Here is a 19,544-nt window from a genome sequence, read left to right as displayed (position 1 = left end):
TATTTTTGCAAAAACCTATAATAGTTATTGGCCTTTATGTATATTATATCCTTTGACCTTGCAAGAACTTCTAATAAACTTAATATTAGACACCTGGCTGTGTGTTCTATGGGCAGTTGGGCACTATTACAATAGATGGTATTTATGGATATAGATTTAGTCATGTCAGTTTCTAAGTAATTCTGATACAATTTTGTTAGCGTGCAAGGTAATCTGGTTTTATGAATGATACCCATATATAGAAAATACCTGGATACATCGGGTATTTTCAGGAACCGGAATTGGGTAGGAATCGGTTCCGGATATGGTCAACAAATGTCAAGAACCAGGTCGGGTTGGAACCGGTCCCGGGTATGGTCAGGTTTTATGACCGGGTTTTAGCTGGGTCAGGTTCGGGTTTTGACTGGGTAGTGCCGTAGAGGTGGAACCAGTTTCAGTGGGTCTTGGTACGATTCTTTTGAGGAATCGAAACATGGTTCGTACCCGCGGGTTGGATAGGACCGGCACCAGTTCCGGTTTTTTTGCCCACTTTTGGAAATACTTAAGTGTCTTAGTATTCAACCCTCCATAAGTTTAAAAGGTTTTATCAAAACATTTTGTTACAATTTTATTTCACTTTTGAGAATCTTGAAAATGTTTAGTGCTTTAGCTTTTAGCTTAAGAGAATCTGTAGATGTTTTTATTTTTTTTTTTGTTTTTCTAATATTTTGTACTCGTCAACCATCACAATATCACATAAAGTGATTTTTCTTGTCATTTTTGGAAATGATTGTTCTGGAATTTCTAAAACTTTCCTAAACTTGACAATGATCTCTCTTATAGGTTCACAACCTGGATTATTAACAGAAGTATAACTTTTAAAACTTTTAAATGTTTAGAAATGTCAAGGCTAGTGATATTTATGGGTGATCATGGTTTGGTTCAAAACCGTGAAGTCATCCAAACTAGGCATCGGTTTGGTTTCATGGTCGGTTTTTTATTAACGTTGGTTGGTCAGTTTAGATTGAAACCATAATGTATAGTAGATAGGTTATTTTGGATGGTTAAAATTATGAGTTCTGAGACAACTTATTTTGTTGGAAAATTGGATTTTAATAATCCCTATTAAATGGTATTGGCCGATAATAATCCTTATTCGTTTTATCGCCACTGCGGTCCTAAATTCAAAAAAGTTGACCCCCAATGGTCCCCCGTTAAAAATGACTTAACGGCGTTATAGTTTTTTTGTGAATTTCAAGCCAATTTTTTAGGGCTTTTGATCGTTAGGAGGATACGAGTCGATTGGTGTAAAACTTAGTTTGAAACAATGATCTAAAAGACAAATTGGATTATAATAATCCCTATTAAATGGTATTGGCCGATAATAATCCATATTCGTTTTATCATCGCTTGCGGTCCTAAATTCAAAAAAGTTGACCCCCAATAGTCCCCCGTTAAAAATGACTTAACGGCGTTATAGTTTTTTTGTGAATTTCAAGCCAATTTTTTAGGGCTTTTGATCGTTAGGAGGATACGAGTCGATTGGTGTAAAACTTAGTTTGAAATAGTGCTTCAAAATGACGAAACAATGCTTCAATTCGGGTGTTTGAACTTACAATTAACCAAAATCAAGTCTTTTGGATCATTGTTTCGAGCTAAGTTTTACACCAATCGACTCGTATCCTCCTAACGATCAAAAGCTCTAAAACATTGGGTTGAAATTCAGAAAAAACTATAACGTCGTTAAGTCATTTTTAACGGGGGACCATTGGGGGCAACTTTTTTGAATTTGGGACCGCCAGTGGCGATAAAACGAATAGAGATTATTATCGGCCAATACCATTTAATAGGGATTATTAAAATCCAAAATTCCAATATTTATTTTCAAATAATTATAAATCCCTTTTTTTTCTTATAATTTTTTTTATTTCTCTTACAAAAAAACAATTACGAAAATAACATATGTGCTCCTTTAAGGTTAAAGGTAGGATGATCAATTTTAAAAAAAAAGTAGAAACAAAGAGAAACATCAGCACGTGACATGCATATAAAATATTGATACCGTTTTCACCTCTACCAAATAGAAACATCCCTCTCTCTTTCGTTATAGTCTGTAACTTTTTTAATTTCCTTTAAACAACCACAACTTTATCTTTGTTCATTCACTCAACTTATTTAAAAACTTATAGTTTGGAGTTTTTATACACCTATTCCCAGATTTAAAAACCTTTAACCAAAAAGTATACGTAAGAAATTATTTACAATTACTTTTGGGTTTCCAATACATTGAGGTCTTTTATTGTATACGACCTACATGACAATAAAATAATATCGATTACTAAAAAAACGTTCCTCCTCGCTGACATTAATCTAATGCTTCATCATGTATAAAAAAATTAAACAATGCAATTAAATACAACTATCACACTACAAATCCAGTAAAATCCAATTATAAATCTATGTAAGCCACACTCAGCCCTCGATGGTCATGTAAAGGTCATTATTAGTAGGGAATTGAACACACATTCAATGCTTCATCACAAATAATTATTACCATTGAACAATCGCATTAAACCAAGCTTTTGGTTTTATAATCACCTCTTTTATAAAATACAAACATGACCTACAATACACACTCAACACACTCATTATTTACTCTCACACCTTGTGACATACACTCATTACTCATTTGTTATGCCAAAAATAAACCCACTTAATTTCATAAGTCATAAACAAACAACCACATTGACCCTGTAGAAAAACAAAAGAGATACGTGTTCTGTTCTTCATTGGATTAACATTATAATATACATATGCACTTATATAAATATGTCAAGTGTGTCTCTGTTTTGCAAGATCGACATATACCTTTAACTTAACAATTGCATTTTTATGTTACAACACACTATTACTTTACCATTGTTGCAAATAAATTTCTCATGCTTGTTTCCTAAAAAGTTCTTTATCACATCCAAACTTGAATTGTCACATGCAGGAAATAATGCACATTAACGACTTAGGTGTTGAGATACTTCTTATATGCATTATGAAATGCCTACCAACAAAGGCCATCGCAAAGTGTAAGGCGGTTTGCAAAGAGCGACGTCAATTGCTGTCCATAATAGATTTTGAGAAACAAAACTCTTCAAGTCTTTTAGCTGAGACCAACTTAAATTTGTTGTTGGTACGCAGGAATGATTGGTATGTTTATTCGGTTGATGGTCAAACGGCTGATTATGGCTGAAATAACCTTAAAATAAACAAATAAACAAATATATAATAATAATAGGGTCGTCTATACATTTTGAAAAAAGAAAAACAAAGAACAATGATGATAATAATAACTTTGATTTGCAAGAAGTATGCATATCTCTTGCATCGAATATTGAATAACAGTGAGAAAACATGAACCATCACGAAATTTCTCCGGAACATTCAATAGCTATTTATAAGCTCAACAAATCAAAATATTTTCAACACCTCTATAAGACATCATACCTCAATCATAATCATTGTTTCCTCGATATTTTCTAACTCAAATAATAATAATAATAATAATAATAATAATAAAAGAAGACCCATTATAAAAATCGAGCCTTGCTTCACCGGTCACCATGAACATTAGAAATCTCTCTATATGTTAAGAACCATGTTCTCGCTCTCCTCTCTATTCTATCCTGTCTCACCTTCAGTCCCGATGAAGGACTGTCCCCGGCATTGTGAGCCGAGACAGAAAACACATTACCGACAACTCGAAGCTTTTGATACTGAGAATTCCACTCTATGTTCACCTTCTCGAGCATGATAACCACCATCATGTTACCACCTCCCTTTCGTCTTGAAACCAACTAAACCGGACCTTAGGCGTTTGCACCATGTCCTTTCCGATCATTTCAACTACCAGTAACCATCATTACCACTCTACTCGTTTTTCAGTGACCACCACCAACAAATTGATCGGATATCGCTGCCATTAACCGAGCACAGTGTCATACGACTCAGTCCCGACCTTCGACTACATTATCCAGTCACTTGTCGATTTCCGTCGGTATGAGTATGTGTGTGTAGAAAGATGGTTTAACCTATTTGTTTTTTTTATGGAGAGAAACACTGCTTTTAAAAACTATATAGTCGAAATGAACCTAAACGCAACAAGTTATCTGGCTTAACTAGTTTAGACTCTTAGAATTTTATAACAAAGGCCTAGTGTTTGAAACTGTTTATTCACTGCTTGCTCGCTCTATTTAACCAAGTGACTTGGACTTTTAACAAAGATAAAGTTGGTTTACTGGTAAAATTCTTGATGTTTATATGAACAGATGGTCAGATTTGACCCTCCCGTCATGCATTTATTTTTAAATAAATAAATAAGCTATGGTTTTATGAAATATAAAAAGAATTATAAATGAGCCTTGTCACAAATATGTTCACTGGTTAATTGCGTTGGGTTTAAACATATGGCCAGTCACATTTTATTTTCAATTAACCTTCACAAACTATTTATTAAATATTTAATGTTTCATAATATTATCTTTATTATAATGTATTGATATTAGTAATTAAATATTTATTTTTAAATGAACATGTACTTAAACAAACCCGAAACTTTAGACATGTCTACGAATAAGTAATCACATCCAACGCTAAATCTTTTTAATAAAGCAAAGATATAAACTCGTACACGACCTTATGGCTATATGAATACAATACAGGTTGATTAAAAGAGTGTAACACATATCTCTTATCTTTGTAAGACAACTTAATCAACACACCAGGTAAAGATCCTTACCCTCTCCCTTTCTTATTGTCACACCCCCATCTTAGTGCTGGGTGTGCGACCAACAGTTTGTACCATTTTTGTAAATAAATCAGAGTTACGTATTAAATGCGAAAATATTAGCTCGGGTTAAAATATTAATATTTACATATTAAAAGACGGGATTATAAAATACTCGTTTAATATTTACAAATATTACTTGTTTTATACAAAACCATCATTTAAGTTTAATATTTAACAAAATAATCTGAGCCATCAGATCGCCTAGGAAGACTTCGATTCTTCAAGCGCCTATCATTCGTTACCTGCAAAACAGTTTGAAAATACGTTAGCAACACATGCTGGTGAATAAGCTAACGCATAAAATATTTTCTTTACTTAAATCACCCCTTGAGACATAACTTAGGTCTCGGCCCATCGTGACTTAGGAATAATCAAGTTAAAACATAAAACACAATTACAAACTTAAGCTCTACTCGAAACCGCTCAGCAAACACCGCAACGTTCGAGATTACTTAGCTACCATCAGTATACACATGATTACCCTCTCTCGGACTTAACTTAGGTCCGACCTATCGTAGCGGAGGCATATAACCCGGTGTGGCGCGATGTGCTCGCCGTCTAACCACATTTGTAAGGATCCAAACAAACGTACACGACAGCCTGAGGGCCAGCGATTACTTTTGTTCATAATGTTTTAGAGATACGTAATCTCATGTAATCAATTTACTTTGACTCGATTAAACAAGCTATAAAAGTTGGGGGCGCATTCACCTTGAAAGGATCAGCTTCACTTCACTAATCGGTTATCTTTCTTGAGCTTTTTTTCGGACCTATAGTACGAGTATAACCTTTTGTTATTACTAGATTTTTAATCTAGCTTAAGACCTTTAGTCTCTTTTTGTATAATCTTTACCTCGATTATATTTTCTTTTTAAACCTTTAGTTTAAAACATCCTTTCTTTATTTTATAAGTTTAACCTTTAGTTTTACTTGTTTACTTTTCTAACACTACGTTTCTTCTTCTTAAAGAAACGTATACTTTATTTCTTTATTTATTTTTTAAGAAACTTAAACAATAATATTATTAATAACAAAGATTAACTTTACATTACATATTTCTTATTTTATTTTCTTTATTTAAATCTCGAGGTATCGAGCACACCCTCAACTAGGGATTAAGTCTTTAATATTATATTAATATTTTATTCGGGCATTATACCTACCTTGGTTGGCTTATTATTCCCTAGATTCTTGAGTAGCACTTCGACGCTTTCTTGTTTCTCAAATAATCTTGATCAACACCTTCTTGCACGTAAATCGAGGCACATCGGTCGTCGGGCTTCGTCGGCACGCACTTTGAGGCGGTTGTCGGGTCGTCTCGGGTGGCACGTACTTCAACGCAACATCGTTGGCGTGTGGCACGAATTTCGAGGTAATGTCGATTTTTGGGCATGGATTATAAGGTAGGGTCGGGGCACACAAAACGAGGTAGTGGGAGGGAGTTTTCTAGAGAGAGAGAGATGTAGACTTGACTTGTGAGTATGAAATTAGGGCTGATGGCCCTATTTATAGGAGCTGATCAGGTGACACATCGCGATACGCGATGGGTCTTGCAAAGGATCCATCGCGAATAGCGATGGGTCAACGGATCCTTTAATAATATTTTAATAGATAGCGATACGCGATGGTCCTACCTTGAGGTCATCGCGTATCGCTACTAGGCTTGTCGCGTAACCTAGTAGACTTGCCACGTGTGTCACGTGGTTGGACACGCAATGCCACGTGGGGACACGTGTCACAACTGTCAGGACTCGTCATCGCGATACACGATGACGAGTGGGCTTTGAGGTATCGCGTATCTCGCCATCGCCCATTCTTGGGTTTTGTAACATACCTTTCGCGATACGCGATGGGCTTTCTTCTGATACATCGCGTATCACGATGAGTCAGGGAAACAAATTCTTCATTTTAAGTCTTTGTACTTTGAAATTTGTCATTTTTGATCCGATATTTTTGTGATGTTATAGTTATCTGGTTCGATTGTATATAAAGCCCATTGTTTATCACATTTCGTATGGAACTCCTAACGTCTTTAACATATCGATTCATTTAGTCGTCCGCTCGATTCATGTTCAGATCTCGATTTGTTATTTGACTTGTTAGCATGCAGAATATCTATTATTATATTGTACTCATTATCGCATGTTGCGTGATTTGTTAATATATGCATTGTTATTGTATAACTCATGTTATGTGTACTCTGTTACCCTGAGCGCTCGCATCCGTGGGGTGTCCCACGGGCATAACATCGTGGCATCGATGTTATGTGCTCCTCCCGTGACGGATAGATCAGTTCACGGCGTCTCTTAAGTACATGCGTGGTACATAGCTATTAAGAGGCATATGGATATATCCTAGTTCAGTTTTTCAGTTTCAGTTTCAAGAAATGGTTGTGGGTATGCCAACTTACGCCATTTCGGGTGATTGACGTACAGGATTAGCCCCTTGTATATCAGGCCTGGCTCCGAGAAAGCAAAAAAATTTGGGCCGAAGACAAAATTTTTTTGGGCCTTAATTAAAAAGGAGTATTTTATTGGTTTAAACAATTAAAATTTTATATAGGTTTACTTGGTTATAATTTGGGTTGTGTAAATTTTTTTGTATAAAAATATAATTAAACATGTCTCAAATAAGATTTGAACTCATAACATTTTGGTTGAGAGTAATAGCCCTTTGCCACTAGACCAAGCTAGTGGTCATGTAATTAGGTTTAAACATTAAATGCACATATTGTTTTTAATAAAAATAAATATAAGTTTAAAAAAAAATCCGGGCCTAACAGGGTGTCGGGCCTGTGGCCGTCGACTACCCCGCCACTCCTATGGGCCGGCCCTGCTGTATATCATCACGTATTATCAGACTCAGTTATGCTTATAGGTACATCCGTATGATATGAACTATTTGTTACTGTTATGGATTAGTTGTTAGTGTTATGAGTTATCCATTACTGTTTTTGAATTATCAGTTATCAATTCTAACTTCCACGTTATTGTTTGACTTATCTGAAAATGCTTTTAATGCTCGAGCCTATTATTCTGTACCGGGCATTCTGCTCATTCCGTAAACCTTTTTCCCCCTCCTGTTCACATGTTACTTTGGGCGGAACGGAGAGAGCGAATTAAACTTTAGGATGCTTATGAATATTGCTGTCTACTAGAATTATGTCTCTGTCTCTGTATACCTTCGAACCTTGTAGCACATCAGCCCATTCCGAGTAGGGGTGTTACAATGGCCATCAATATACTTGCACACTTAGATGGCATGTTATGTCTTATGTTGCTATAAACCAAGGAGCTGGTTTCTTAAATTTGCTAAAAAATCAATCAAAACATCTCATTGTTTTAGTACAAACAAACAATTGATATAATTTAGCCTTCCGAGTTTTAGCATTAAGAACCTCAAGGTAATGTGCACAAGCTACAATTCCATTAGTGAGATGAAAAGAGGTTTAAATTTCTCAAATAATCTTGTCAGAAGTTAATAGCTAGCTGCTTAAGCTATAGATCCATGAATAACTTGAATCAAACATAAAATTAAGATACCATCAACATTATACCCAGTAATACGTGTAGGCAGATTGGGCTGAGTAAAGGATCAGGATAGGTTTGGGTCTAACGAATCGTTTTAGAAAATTTGATAATTTGATTCGGGTTAGAACAGGTTTTGATAAATGTCAAAACATGCCGCTTAAAAATGGTCTTTGGCCTGTTAAAAGCCCGCTTGAAATTTCCTCGGTTTGTAAACGAGTCGAGCGAGGATTGCCTTGCTCATTAGCTCTCTGACTCTTGATATGTGTGTGTGTATTTATGGGTTTACTGGACCCATAAATGGATATTTTTTAACGTTATCATCATATGTGCTTCACTAGCCACATCTTTTCTCTACAAACAAACAGTTGGTTTCAGTTTTAGATGTTTAATTTCAGTAGGCTGCAGAATTATAAATTGAAGCATATCCATGAACTCACATCTAAAATAAACACTTCAAACTTGTAACGTGTTCGTAAATTAAAAAGCAGACATGTTGCATTGACCAGAAAAGTTCGAAAGGTCGTTTAGCCCGTCTCCTGATTACTCTGTCAAATATGATTGATTACAAGACGACAATGTTCTAATAGTAAAATAATAGTATATCTACTATTTCAAATAATAATTCTTGCTAAACTTGGGGATAAAGTGGCCATTTTGTAGCAGATTATGGCTTCGAAGTTTTTTAAACCAAAATAGTTCAAGTAATCGGTTTGTGTAAAAAGTAATCAATTGTAACTACCATGCTACAAGAATAAAATTAGTCTACATTGATTGTTATATGCATTCTTAAAATTAAAAGAACAAAACCCACTAATACACGTTGAATGTTATATGATTTATAGTCTAAAAGGAACAAGTACAAGTATACAGAGGGAGGTTATTAATAGTAATGTTAAACCAATAGAAAGTTAAATAAGTCTAAAATGAGAAGAGTAACAGTTACAATCTTGACTTTTCATTTAAATTCAAACAAAATATAGTTTTTGTTCATTACTATTTCTTAATGTTCTATTGGTTAAGGTGAAAATGTAATGGTAGTCTAGCGGTTGTTGGTGCATAAGATGAAGAATATCATTTGTCTATGGAAGTAATTATTGATTCATGCTATGGTTTATATGTACACTCATGTAACATGTGTAGCGGAATGTGATAAACAAATTTTCTATCGTACTACGCAATATATCACGAGATAATTGATGAACTAACAGAGAACGAGTATCACACTGTAATTTTCTCCATCGCCGTATCGCGCGTGTTCCTACTAGTATAACATAATATGTATTATTTAGTAATATTTTTTTTGTAACATTATATACATATATACCAAATAGACACCATTTCATATATGGTGTCTGATAGGGGTGCGCATGCGTCGGTTTGGAGCGGTTTTGAGCCAAACCCATAACCATAACCGATATGTCGGTTAATGGATAACCATAACCATAACCGATCCGTTATGGCGGTTTCAGTTAATCGGTTTTGAAGGTTAAAGCAGGTCGGTTATGGGTCGGTTAACCGTAACCAAAACAATTTAATTGAGCCTAAAAGTTTGATATCAAATATTAGAAAAAATGACTTGACATAATTCAACAAAATATATAATCCATAACATTAATATCAAATGTTGAAAAAATGGCATTATATAATCTAACAATGAAATTTAAGTTAATTTGATAAAAAAAGTTGAACCAAACACATCAAAATGGTATAATCCGACAATATGTTTGTTGAAGATAAATCCCAAACATATTGTTTGTTAAAAAAAACGGGTCGGTTCGGTTATGGCGGGTTTGGAAGTATCTATAACCAAAACCAACCCGCATTTGGCGGTTTTCAAAACTTCATTAAAACCGACCCACCGGTTATGACGGTTATCGATTAAAATCGGTTTGATTTTGGCGGTTATGGTTCGGTTAACGGTTATGACGGTTAAATTGCTCACCCTTAGTGTATGAGGTTTGAGTAAAGTAACAAGTATAAGTTTTAAGCTTTCAATTTTGTAACAAGTTTGTGTATTAACATTAACTTTGTTAAGTCATCTATTAAATTCTAAAAAAATGACTTAAATACCAACTGATATTTGAAAACCATTTATTACTATTAATATCACTATATAATAAATGAGAACTTTGGTGACGCAAAGCTAACACTGGTCCAAGTGGCGAACAAACAGTTGGGACACGTCACCTTATTTTTTTTCCAATGCAGTAACGCACGGGCTTCGACTCACCCCTGCAATGCACGAAACCGACAACGCTAGGGTTTTACTAACTCCCAAGTTTTACCAACCTTTTCGTTTTACTAGCGGTTGAAAATCTCAAAATAATTTCGTTAAGTTAACATGTAAAAAAATAAAATATTTAAAACAATATTTATTCGGTCGTCAAAATCTGGGTGTTGGTTAAACCCGAGTGTTGCCAGTCTCAGGCTTTGCGACGGTGAGTTGGTAAAGCAAGTATTGGTAAAAGCCGAGTGTTGCCGGTCTCAGGCTTTGCAGCGGTGAGTCGGTAAAGCAAGTATTGGTAAACCCGAACGTTGCGGCTGTGAGTCGACACGAATCTGGTCGGTTTCGGTTACGTTCGTTACGAAATCGAAACTAAAACGAATCAGTAGGTAACACCTGGAAGTTAGTAAAAGCCGAGCATAGCGGCTGTGAGCCGACACCCGGATGTTGTGGCGGATAATTGATGTGAATCTCGTCGGTTTAAGTCACGTTTGTTACGGTACAAGATACAAAAAACCAATATATATATATATATATATAGATGACATGGCCCAAATGTTTGTCCTCCTCCACTTGGACCAATGGTAGCTCTACGTCGCCAAAGTTCTTATTTATTACATGTTAATTAATAACAATAAAATAATAATTGTAATAAGTAGTTTTTTAAGATCCTTGAGCATTTTAGTCATATTGTTAGAATTTAACATACAAACTAACAGCGTATGTTAGTTTGGCGTAACGACCAAACTCAGGCTAGACGTGTTTGATAAATAAGGTTAGTAGTGAGACACGGCAGTGTGAAGACGGGAGACTCATAAACTAGATCCAGGTGTTGACTATTGAACAAGTCATGCACCATCTCACTTATGGCCACTCGTTTACATCTTTATCTTGAATAAGTCTACTAACATGTATCATTATTATTTTTTGTTTATGACGTCATATTTTGTTTTATCAATTGTGGATTATGACGGGTTAGGCTATTATATTATTACATGAAAAAATCATTCGACCTAACTAAATATAGAAAAGTCTTTAACATGCTTATAAAAAGTATATTTAAATTGATGAAGTACACAGTTGTTGATATGGATAATTTTCTTTGTCATACAAGATGATATAAACTGAACTTGAAAGCGATAAAAAGTTGGCGAGTAAGTGTTTGATGTTAACAAGAAAGTCTGTATCACTGTAAGTCATCCACGTAAACAAACATATAATCAGCATAAACATCCACGTAATTAATAATTGTTCTTGCATTTGACATTTACGTTGATTTCACAAAGATACATGCGTATTAAACAAGTTCATCGAGTTTGATATATCACAATTTGGGTTAAAAATTTCTCCTGTAAAGATTATATACAACGTTGATTTAACAACGAACCAAACCTCATCTAAAGAGGAACTATGAGGAATATGATAGTGATACTCGAAGTTTTCATATTAGATGCCTAACAACACTGTGGATTGTGGGAAAAATAAGCTAGTACAAACTGCTTGGGAGAAGCATTGAACCCATGACATCAAGCATTGAACCCATATACAATTATTGTTATACAAATGTATATTAAATTATTCTTATTTAAATAATAGGCTTGTGAGCTAGCTCGAGCTTGCATTAGCTTTCTCTCTCATCCATCTAATTATATAAACCATGAATATATGGCAAATTAATAAAACAAACAGTTTTAAATAATAATACAAGATCTAGAAGTAGGGGTTCAAACCGCCCAAGCCGCTCGTGGGCTACTCGAGACCAGCTTTCTAAAAGATTAAATCGGGCCAAGCTTTTACAAGCCCGAGCTAGAGCCTAAAAATTAGCTGCGCCCAAACTTGAGCTTCACTTATCAAGCTCGAGCTAGCTCACAAGCCTATTATTTAAATAAGAATAATTTAATATACATTTGTATAACAATAATTATTATGAATAAGATTATAATAACAATAACTAAATAATATATATTTTTTTATATATAAAAATTATAGTTAATAAATATATGAAATAATTATAAGTATAGATAAACTAATAAATAAGCGGAGATTAAGCTTCAGAGCTTGAACGAGTTCAGCTTGCTGTAAGTTAAACAAGTCGGGCTCGAGCCGATTACACCCCTTAATGATAAGAAGTGGGAAAATGAATATACCTTGAACGTAACCGAAACCGACCAGATTCGTGTCGACTCACAGCCGCAACGTTCGGGTTTACCAATACTTGCTTTACCGACTCACCGCTGCAAAGCCTGAGACCGGCAACACTCGGCTTTTACCAATACTTGCTTTACCAACTCACCGTCGCAAAGCCTGAGACTGGAAACACTCGGGTTTAACCAACACCCAGATTTTGACGACCGAATAAATATTGTTTTAAATATTTTATTTTTTTACATGTTAACTTAACGAAATTATTTTGAGATTTTCAACCGCTAGTAAAACGAAAAGGTTGGTAAAACTTGGGAGTTAGTAAAACCCTGGCGTTGTCGGTTTCGTGCATTGCAGGGGTGAGTCGAAGCCCGTGCGTTACTGCATTGGAAAAAAAATAAGGTGACGTGTCCCAACTGTTTGTTCGCCACTTGGACCAGTGTTAGCTTTGCGTCACCAAAGTTTCCAACTCTGAGGCTACTTCTTTCATTGTTGGCCTATTTTTCCCACACAAATTTAAGCATCGCATTGCTAAATTAGCTACTTCCATCAACACATCTCTACCACCCTCTCTCACCATCGTTGCATCAAAAATAGACATCACACGTCCTTCTTCAAAAGCCATTATAAAATGTGTAGCCAAGCTTCGGTTTCCACCATATCTACTTAAACAAATCGGCTTTTCTCCTGTTAAAAGTTCAACCAACACAACTCCAAAACTATAAACATCACTTTTTTCAGTAAACTGACTAGACTGAAAGTACTCCGGATCTAAGTACCCGATGGTCCCTTGGACCAAAGTGGTTAGGTGAGTTTCACCTATTGACACAAATCTTGAAGTTCCAAAGTCGGATATTTTAGCTCTATACTTTTCATCCAAAAGTATATTAGTAGATTTAATGTCCCTATGGTAGATTGGAACTGAAGTTGCCGAATGTAAGTAAGAGAGGGCTCCTGCTACTTCTGTAGCTATTTGTAACCGCATATTTAAAGAAAAGAAAACTTCAATATTCTCATCATGAATACGCGCATACAAGGTCCCATTTGGAATGAACTCTGAAACTAGTATCGGAACATCGGTCTCTAAGCAAAATCCCAATAGTTTGACCACATTTCTATGGTTGACTTGTGAAAGAACAACCATCTCATTAATGAATAGATTTAGTTGACTTTGGTCAACCGCCTTTGACTTCTTGACAGCTACAATCCTTCCATCGGTCAACATGCCTTTGTATACCGTACCTTGGCCTCCTCTGCCAATAATTCTATTCTCATTAAAGTAATCTGTTGCTTTTTCCAACTCATTGGATGTGAAAAGCTTGGTTCTATTAACTAAACCTTCATTACCCGATTCTTGTTGTTTTAAAAGTAGACCCCCGTTGCGCTCAAAAAATATTTTTTTTCGTCTTTTGTCTTTGGCTCTTCGTATCACTTTGAACAGCACAAAGCCTATAGCTGTAAGAATTAATACCAGTAAACTTATGCCAACACCTAAAGATTAAAAGCCAAGAAAACTATGAATTAATATGCATATCAAGAAAAATTAAAGCACAAAATAGTCTTGAAAGAACGAGAAGATCAACCTTTAGAACTTTGATGGTTCACTAAGTTTTAAGTCCAAACTGAAGTGATTTGGTTCAAACTAAACTGAAAACAAAAGTGGAATGATCAAGTATTACCTAGAAAAATAGCACGAGATGATGATGACTTGGCGCCGCCATTGTGAAAGTGATGATCACAAATAAAGGTCCTTACACCACCATATGATACCTTGTATCCACAAACACCCCTCGTTTTCATACACTTTGTACATTCTTCAGAAACTAAAACACCCAAAATAAGTAAGTAGTAAGTACCACGCTTAATACATCATACAAAAAAAACTAAAATAACAAGCTTGGCTTTCAAACGCGTGTGATGCTCCAATGCGTTTTGATCCCAAAATTCGATGCGCAATGTGAAGCGTTTGTTATTAAAAATTGCTAAGAAATCATTTATAGATAATATTTATAACTGTTAGTGTTTAAACACTAAAATATAAGATATTCTCATCATCTCTGGTCAGATTTGTTCAATCGATGGTCTAACTTGTGCAAATACTCAAACTCATTGGTCAGTCAATGTTAGATTTGAAAAACTCAGACCCGTTGCAATTATGCGCATTGCTCATTTTTAAAACCAAGATAACAAGCAAAAACCGTACCTTTGCATCCATCAGATAGATAAGGGTTTCCTTCTTCTAATTCAGACCAACAGCTACACTTCCAAGTGTTGACTGAAGTCAACTCATCACCCCTTTTCAGCTCATGCCAGCTGAAATTATAACCACAGCCCACTTCACTAAAATCACCATCCGTCAACGCCCACCGAAGCACCACTGGGACCAACGAACCATCACCAACAGACTGACCCGACAACAGGTCATCAACATACGAATTATCCGCCACCAAAAACGCCGAAAGACACCGATCACCACTCGTCACATTCACACTCACACTATACATATCCAAATAAAAAGGCACATTTGTTTGACAACAATTAACCCCATTACAATAACTCCTCTTAAAATTCTCATTTTGGTTCGAGCATATCGTCCAGCACCCGGTGAGCATGTTCCCATGGCTCGAAATCGCAGCCGTACCGCACCCTTCAACGATGAACTTATTATGCGATTTCGAAAACAGGAATGGTGTGTCAGTTACATCAACAATTTGGCTACTATTCCAGACAGATTCTTGACAGTTTGAGCTCATTGAGACATTAACAACAACCATTTGCTCATTTAAGTCTACAGCCAACAATGGTATACTATTTAAAGCATATAAATATGGTTTAGAGTTGGTGCAATTAACAGCATACCATTTGTTGAGAAAACAGTTGGATCCGATTCCAAACGGGTACGGTATACTCACATTCCCGCATGTTTCTGTGCATCCGGGTTTGGAGTACCCGGGTGATGAAGGTGCTGCCATTGTTAGTGGAATGGATATTATTATTATTATTATTATTATTAGGAGAATGTGAAGTGGTTTCATTGTCATTGGTGGAAGGAATAATGATGGATCACTATGGTTGGTTGTTTGGCTTTGTTTATGGTAGTGGTTATTATCAAGGGGTAGTTTGGGGATTAATTAATTTAGGTGGCCCACAACGGAGACTAATGGTTTTGTTGACTTGAGCTTTTTGCCAACCGTAAATTATGGCGTTTGATTTTTTTGGCGTGTAAGGATTTTCGGTGTAATATTGTAATATAATAATAGGAGTATCGCCGTATCAGTGCAAAGTAAACAGTGTTCGTGAGCTACTTGAGATTGTATTGATTAAAAACTTAAAGTGAGTTGAGCCTTATCTAGCTCGAGCCTTGTTTGGGAATATTGTTTAGGGTCATTGAGCCTGGTATAGTTTAAAGTTTTAACTTCTTTTAGACTTCCATATACTAATTCCATACTGCACAACCGAGCTTGAGTCGAATTCTAGCTTGTTTAAGGTACCGCACACAAACTCAAGATGAGATAGGATCGGTTAATTTATTTATATTTCTTAAAAGTATATAAATAATTAAAATGTATATTAATTATTTAATAAATAATATACGAGTTGAAAAACAACTCACGAGTCAAGCTTGAACTTTAGAAAAAAAGCTTGAAACGAGCTGAACTCAAGCTCAAACCCAGTCGAGCTCAGACTCGTCTCGTTTACACCCTTGAATAAGTGTTGTCATACCCATAACCCGGACTGTCAGATGGTGAAAACTGGGACAGAGAATAGCATTGTGAAAGAATAGGTTGGTTCCGGGAATGGAGGGTTAAACGGGCCGGGTACGACGGGTTTTAAATTTGAATCGAGTGGGCTGTTAAAAGCCTAAATCACTCTGTTCAATTGGGCTGGAAACGGATTAGGTCTACAGTTTAAAACGGGTTTGTCAGGGCCATGTTTTGTGGGCTGGAAACAGGTTGTTTATTGTAATTAAATTGAGTTAGAGTCAACATTTCAATGGTTGGCACCCACTGAGTCCTCCATGGACCATAGTTGATGTCATGGGTTCAATGCTTCTCCCAAGCAGTTTGTACTAGCTTATTTTTCCCACAATCCACAGTGTTGTTAGGCATCTAATATGAAAACTTCGAGTATCACTATCATATTCCTCATAGTTCCTCTTTAGATGAGGTTTGGTTCGTTGTTAAATCAACGTTGTATATTATCTTTACAGGAGAAATTTTTAACCCAAATTGTGATATATCAAACTCGATGAACTTGTTTAATACGCATGTATCTTTGTGAAATCAACGTAAATGTCAAATGCAAGAACAATTATTAATTACGTGGATGTTTATGCTGATTATATGTTTGTTTACGTGGATGACTTACAGTGATACAGACTTTCTTGTTAACATCAAACACTTACTCGCCAACTTTTTATCGCTTTCAAGTTCAGTTTATATCATCTTGTATGACAAAAGAAAATTATCCATATCAACAACTGTGTACTTCATCAATTTAAATATACTTTTTATAAGCATGTTAAAGACTTTTCTATATTTAGTTAGGTCGAATGATTTTTTTCATGTAATAATATAATAGCCTAACCCGTCATAATCCACAATTGATAAAACAAAATATGACGTCATAAACAAAAAATAATAATGATACATGTTAGTAGACTTATTCAAGATAAAGATGTAAACGAGTGGCCATAAGTGAGATGGTGCATGACTTGTTCAATAGTCAACACCTGGATCTAGTTTATGAGTCTCCCGTCTTCACACTGCCGTGTCTCACTACTAACCTTATTTATCAAACACGTCTAGCCTGTGTTTGGTCGTTACGCCAAACATACGCTATGGCCCGAGATGACCTTCGACCACCTGGTTTTCGTTTCTACCCAACTGAAGAAGAGCTTGTTGCATTTTATCTTCCGAACAAACTAGAAGGCCAAAGAGGCGATCTTCATCGTGTTATCCCCGTTGTCAATGTCTATGACCACGAACCCTGGCAACTCCCAAGTAATTAATGTTTTCAAACGTGTTTTGTTCTTTTAACAGTGTTGATATATCTGGTTTTTTGGTTTCGTTTTTAGTGAAAAATAGTACCTAAAGTAACATTCTTTGAACATAAAATGCAACTTTGTTGGATATATATTGTATATATCTATTAGTCTATTACAACGTGAAACGGCTAAAGATTTAGGCTTACACTTTTTTTATATAAAAGACTAATAGAGTAATATTTTTGTCAGAGGAAGCTGGAGAATTATGCAACGGGGACACTGAGCAGTGGTTTTTCTTTGTACCGAAACAAGAAAAGGAAGTACTAGGAGGGAAGCCGTCAAGAACCACGAATTCTGGTTACTGGAAGGCTACGGGTTCGCCTACATACGTGTATTCATCCACGAGTAAGGTCCTCGGAGTGAAGAGAACAATGGTGTTTTACGAAGGGAAGTCGTCTAAAGGCAATAAAACCAAGTGGAAAATGAATGAGTATCGAACAATCGATGAGGAACTCGATGCCACAAATACTTTCACTATTCCGAAGGTGCATGGGTTGTCGGGTTGACTGACTATCTTTCCTTTTTTGTTTCATAAATAGCTAATAACATATTAAATGCTATTATATAGTACTTATAGAATAACAATAAAAAATTAGAAAAAATAATAATAATTTAATTTATTATTCTACGCTTGTTGATGTTTGAACAACTTTATTTTTGTCATCTATAACTTTCATGTGTTTGAAATAATAATACTTCTTTTATACTCTCGTTAACTTTTTTAATAAAAAAAAGAGGTTTTCTAGTCATAATGATGTGTTGTATATATTAGCCATATCATTTTGTAATGTGTTTATGTCAAGTATTGAGTGTTATGTCAAAGAAAGTGTGAAATTTAAACGCAAACATGTAATTTAACGTATATTGATTTCTATTTGGTGATGTTTGTAAGATGCTAATGTGATTTTATCAACTTATGCAGTTACGAAATGAGTTGAGCTTATGTAGAGTTTATGTAGTATCAGGAAGGAAACGAGCATTTGATAGGCGACCTTTAGGGGCAGGAATCAACTCTTCAAGTTTGTCATCGTCTTAGTTAAGATTAACACAACCGATCATGGATAATGTAACTTATGCCCTATTGTGTTTCTTTTCCATTAAATCTTAGAAGTTTACTTTTCTAAAGTTGTTCATTGATTTGTAAAGGGTATTTTGATTTGTGTTTCCTTAAATTAGTTGTGACAAAATGACTGGTAGGTGGTTCTATGCTTACTTTAAGAAAATTGTTGTTCTTGTAACTAGTATTGTTAAACCTATACCAACAACTGGACCTTTTGCCTGTTTGACTCATCTAGCCCGAACCACTAACGAATGAGCCAAAAACAATAACCAAGTCTGGCCAGATTTTGCGGACCATGTAAAGTGCTACTAAACTGTGTTTAAAAGATATATTGTGTTTACAATTTTGATAGTTGGAAATTAAATAAACTTCTTAATTTGAACAGCGTGAAAATGTTTAACATTTAATAAACAGTTTATTTGACCGTGGATTTAGTAAAAATTGGTAAGATGTGTACGTGGCTTTCTCATAATGATTATTATCATAATTATGCATATTATATTTTGGATTTATCGTGTATGATTCGTATCATAAATATGCATATTTTATTGGGTAAAGTTAAAATACAAAGGACAACGAAATGAGAAGGGTGAGAAGGAATTCAGTTTATTGATCTTAGATTTGAATGACTGAGATTAATTTAATAAACAAAAATTGATGGAAAGGGAGTGTAATAACTCACATTTGTTGACGAAAAAAGACACAACGATACGCGAAAAGAC

At 35.2% G+C, this 19,544-nt stretch overlaps 1 protein-coding gene and 1 pseudogene across 2 annotated transcripts; one reads left to right on the top strand and one right to left on the bottom strand.

The window, feature by feature from the left end:
• Positions 1–13,157: 13,157 nt before the first annotated feature.
• On the bottom strand, positions 13,158–15,713 carry LOC143562489 (wall-associated receptor kinase-like 2 pseudogene; annotated as a pseudogene). The gene is made up of 3 exons (XR_013140493.1): positions 14,919–15,713; positions 14,395–14,538; positions 13,158–14,206 (listed from the first exon to the last, which is right to left on the bottom strand). The product of XR_013140493.1 is annotated as a wall-associated receptor kinase-like 2 pseudogene (transcript).
• Positions 15,714–17,312: 1,599 nt separating this feature from the next.
• Positions 17,313–19,021, top strand: LOC143562484 (NAC domain-containing protein 90-like). Its single transcript, XM_077050270.1, has 3 exons — positions 17,313–17,718; positions 17,952–18,247; positions 18,685–19,021. The coding sequence occupies exons 1-3, from the start codon at positions 17,418–17,420 to the stop codon at positions 18,796–18,798; spliced, it is 711 nt and encodes a 236-aa protein (XP_076906385.1). The 5' UTR covers positions 17,313–17,417; the 3' UTR covers positions 18,799–19,021.
• Positions 19,022–19,544: the final 523 nt, after the last annotated feature.

This window comes from Bidens hawaiensis, unplaced genomic scaffold, assembly GCF_021521415.1.
Source record: "Bidens hawaiensis isolate Kalapana, Puna unplaced genomic scaffold, B.hawaiensis_p1.1 tig00021024_1, whole genome shotgun sequence".
Taxonomy (NCBI): Eukaryota; Viridiplantae; Streptophyta; class Magnoliopsida; order Asterales; family Asteraceae; genus Bidens; species Bidens hawaiensis.
This window is presented reverse-complemented; position numbering and strand designations above follow the sequence as displayed.

Coding starts and splice junctions, on each gene's coding strand:
- LOC143562484 (XM_077050270.1), top strand. CDS start 17,418: ATGGTGCATGACTTGTTCAATAGTCAACACCTGGATCTAGTTTATGAG. Junction 17,719..17,951: donor CGAACCCTGGCAACTCCCAA/GTAATTAATGTT, acceptor TATTTTTGTCAG/AGGAAGCTGGAGAATTATGC. Junction 18,248..18,684: donor ATACTTTCACTATTCCGAAG/GTGCATGGGTTG, acceptor CAACTTATGCAG/TTACGAAATGAGTTGAGCTT.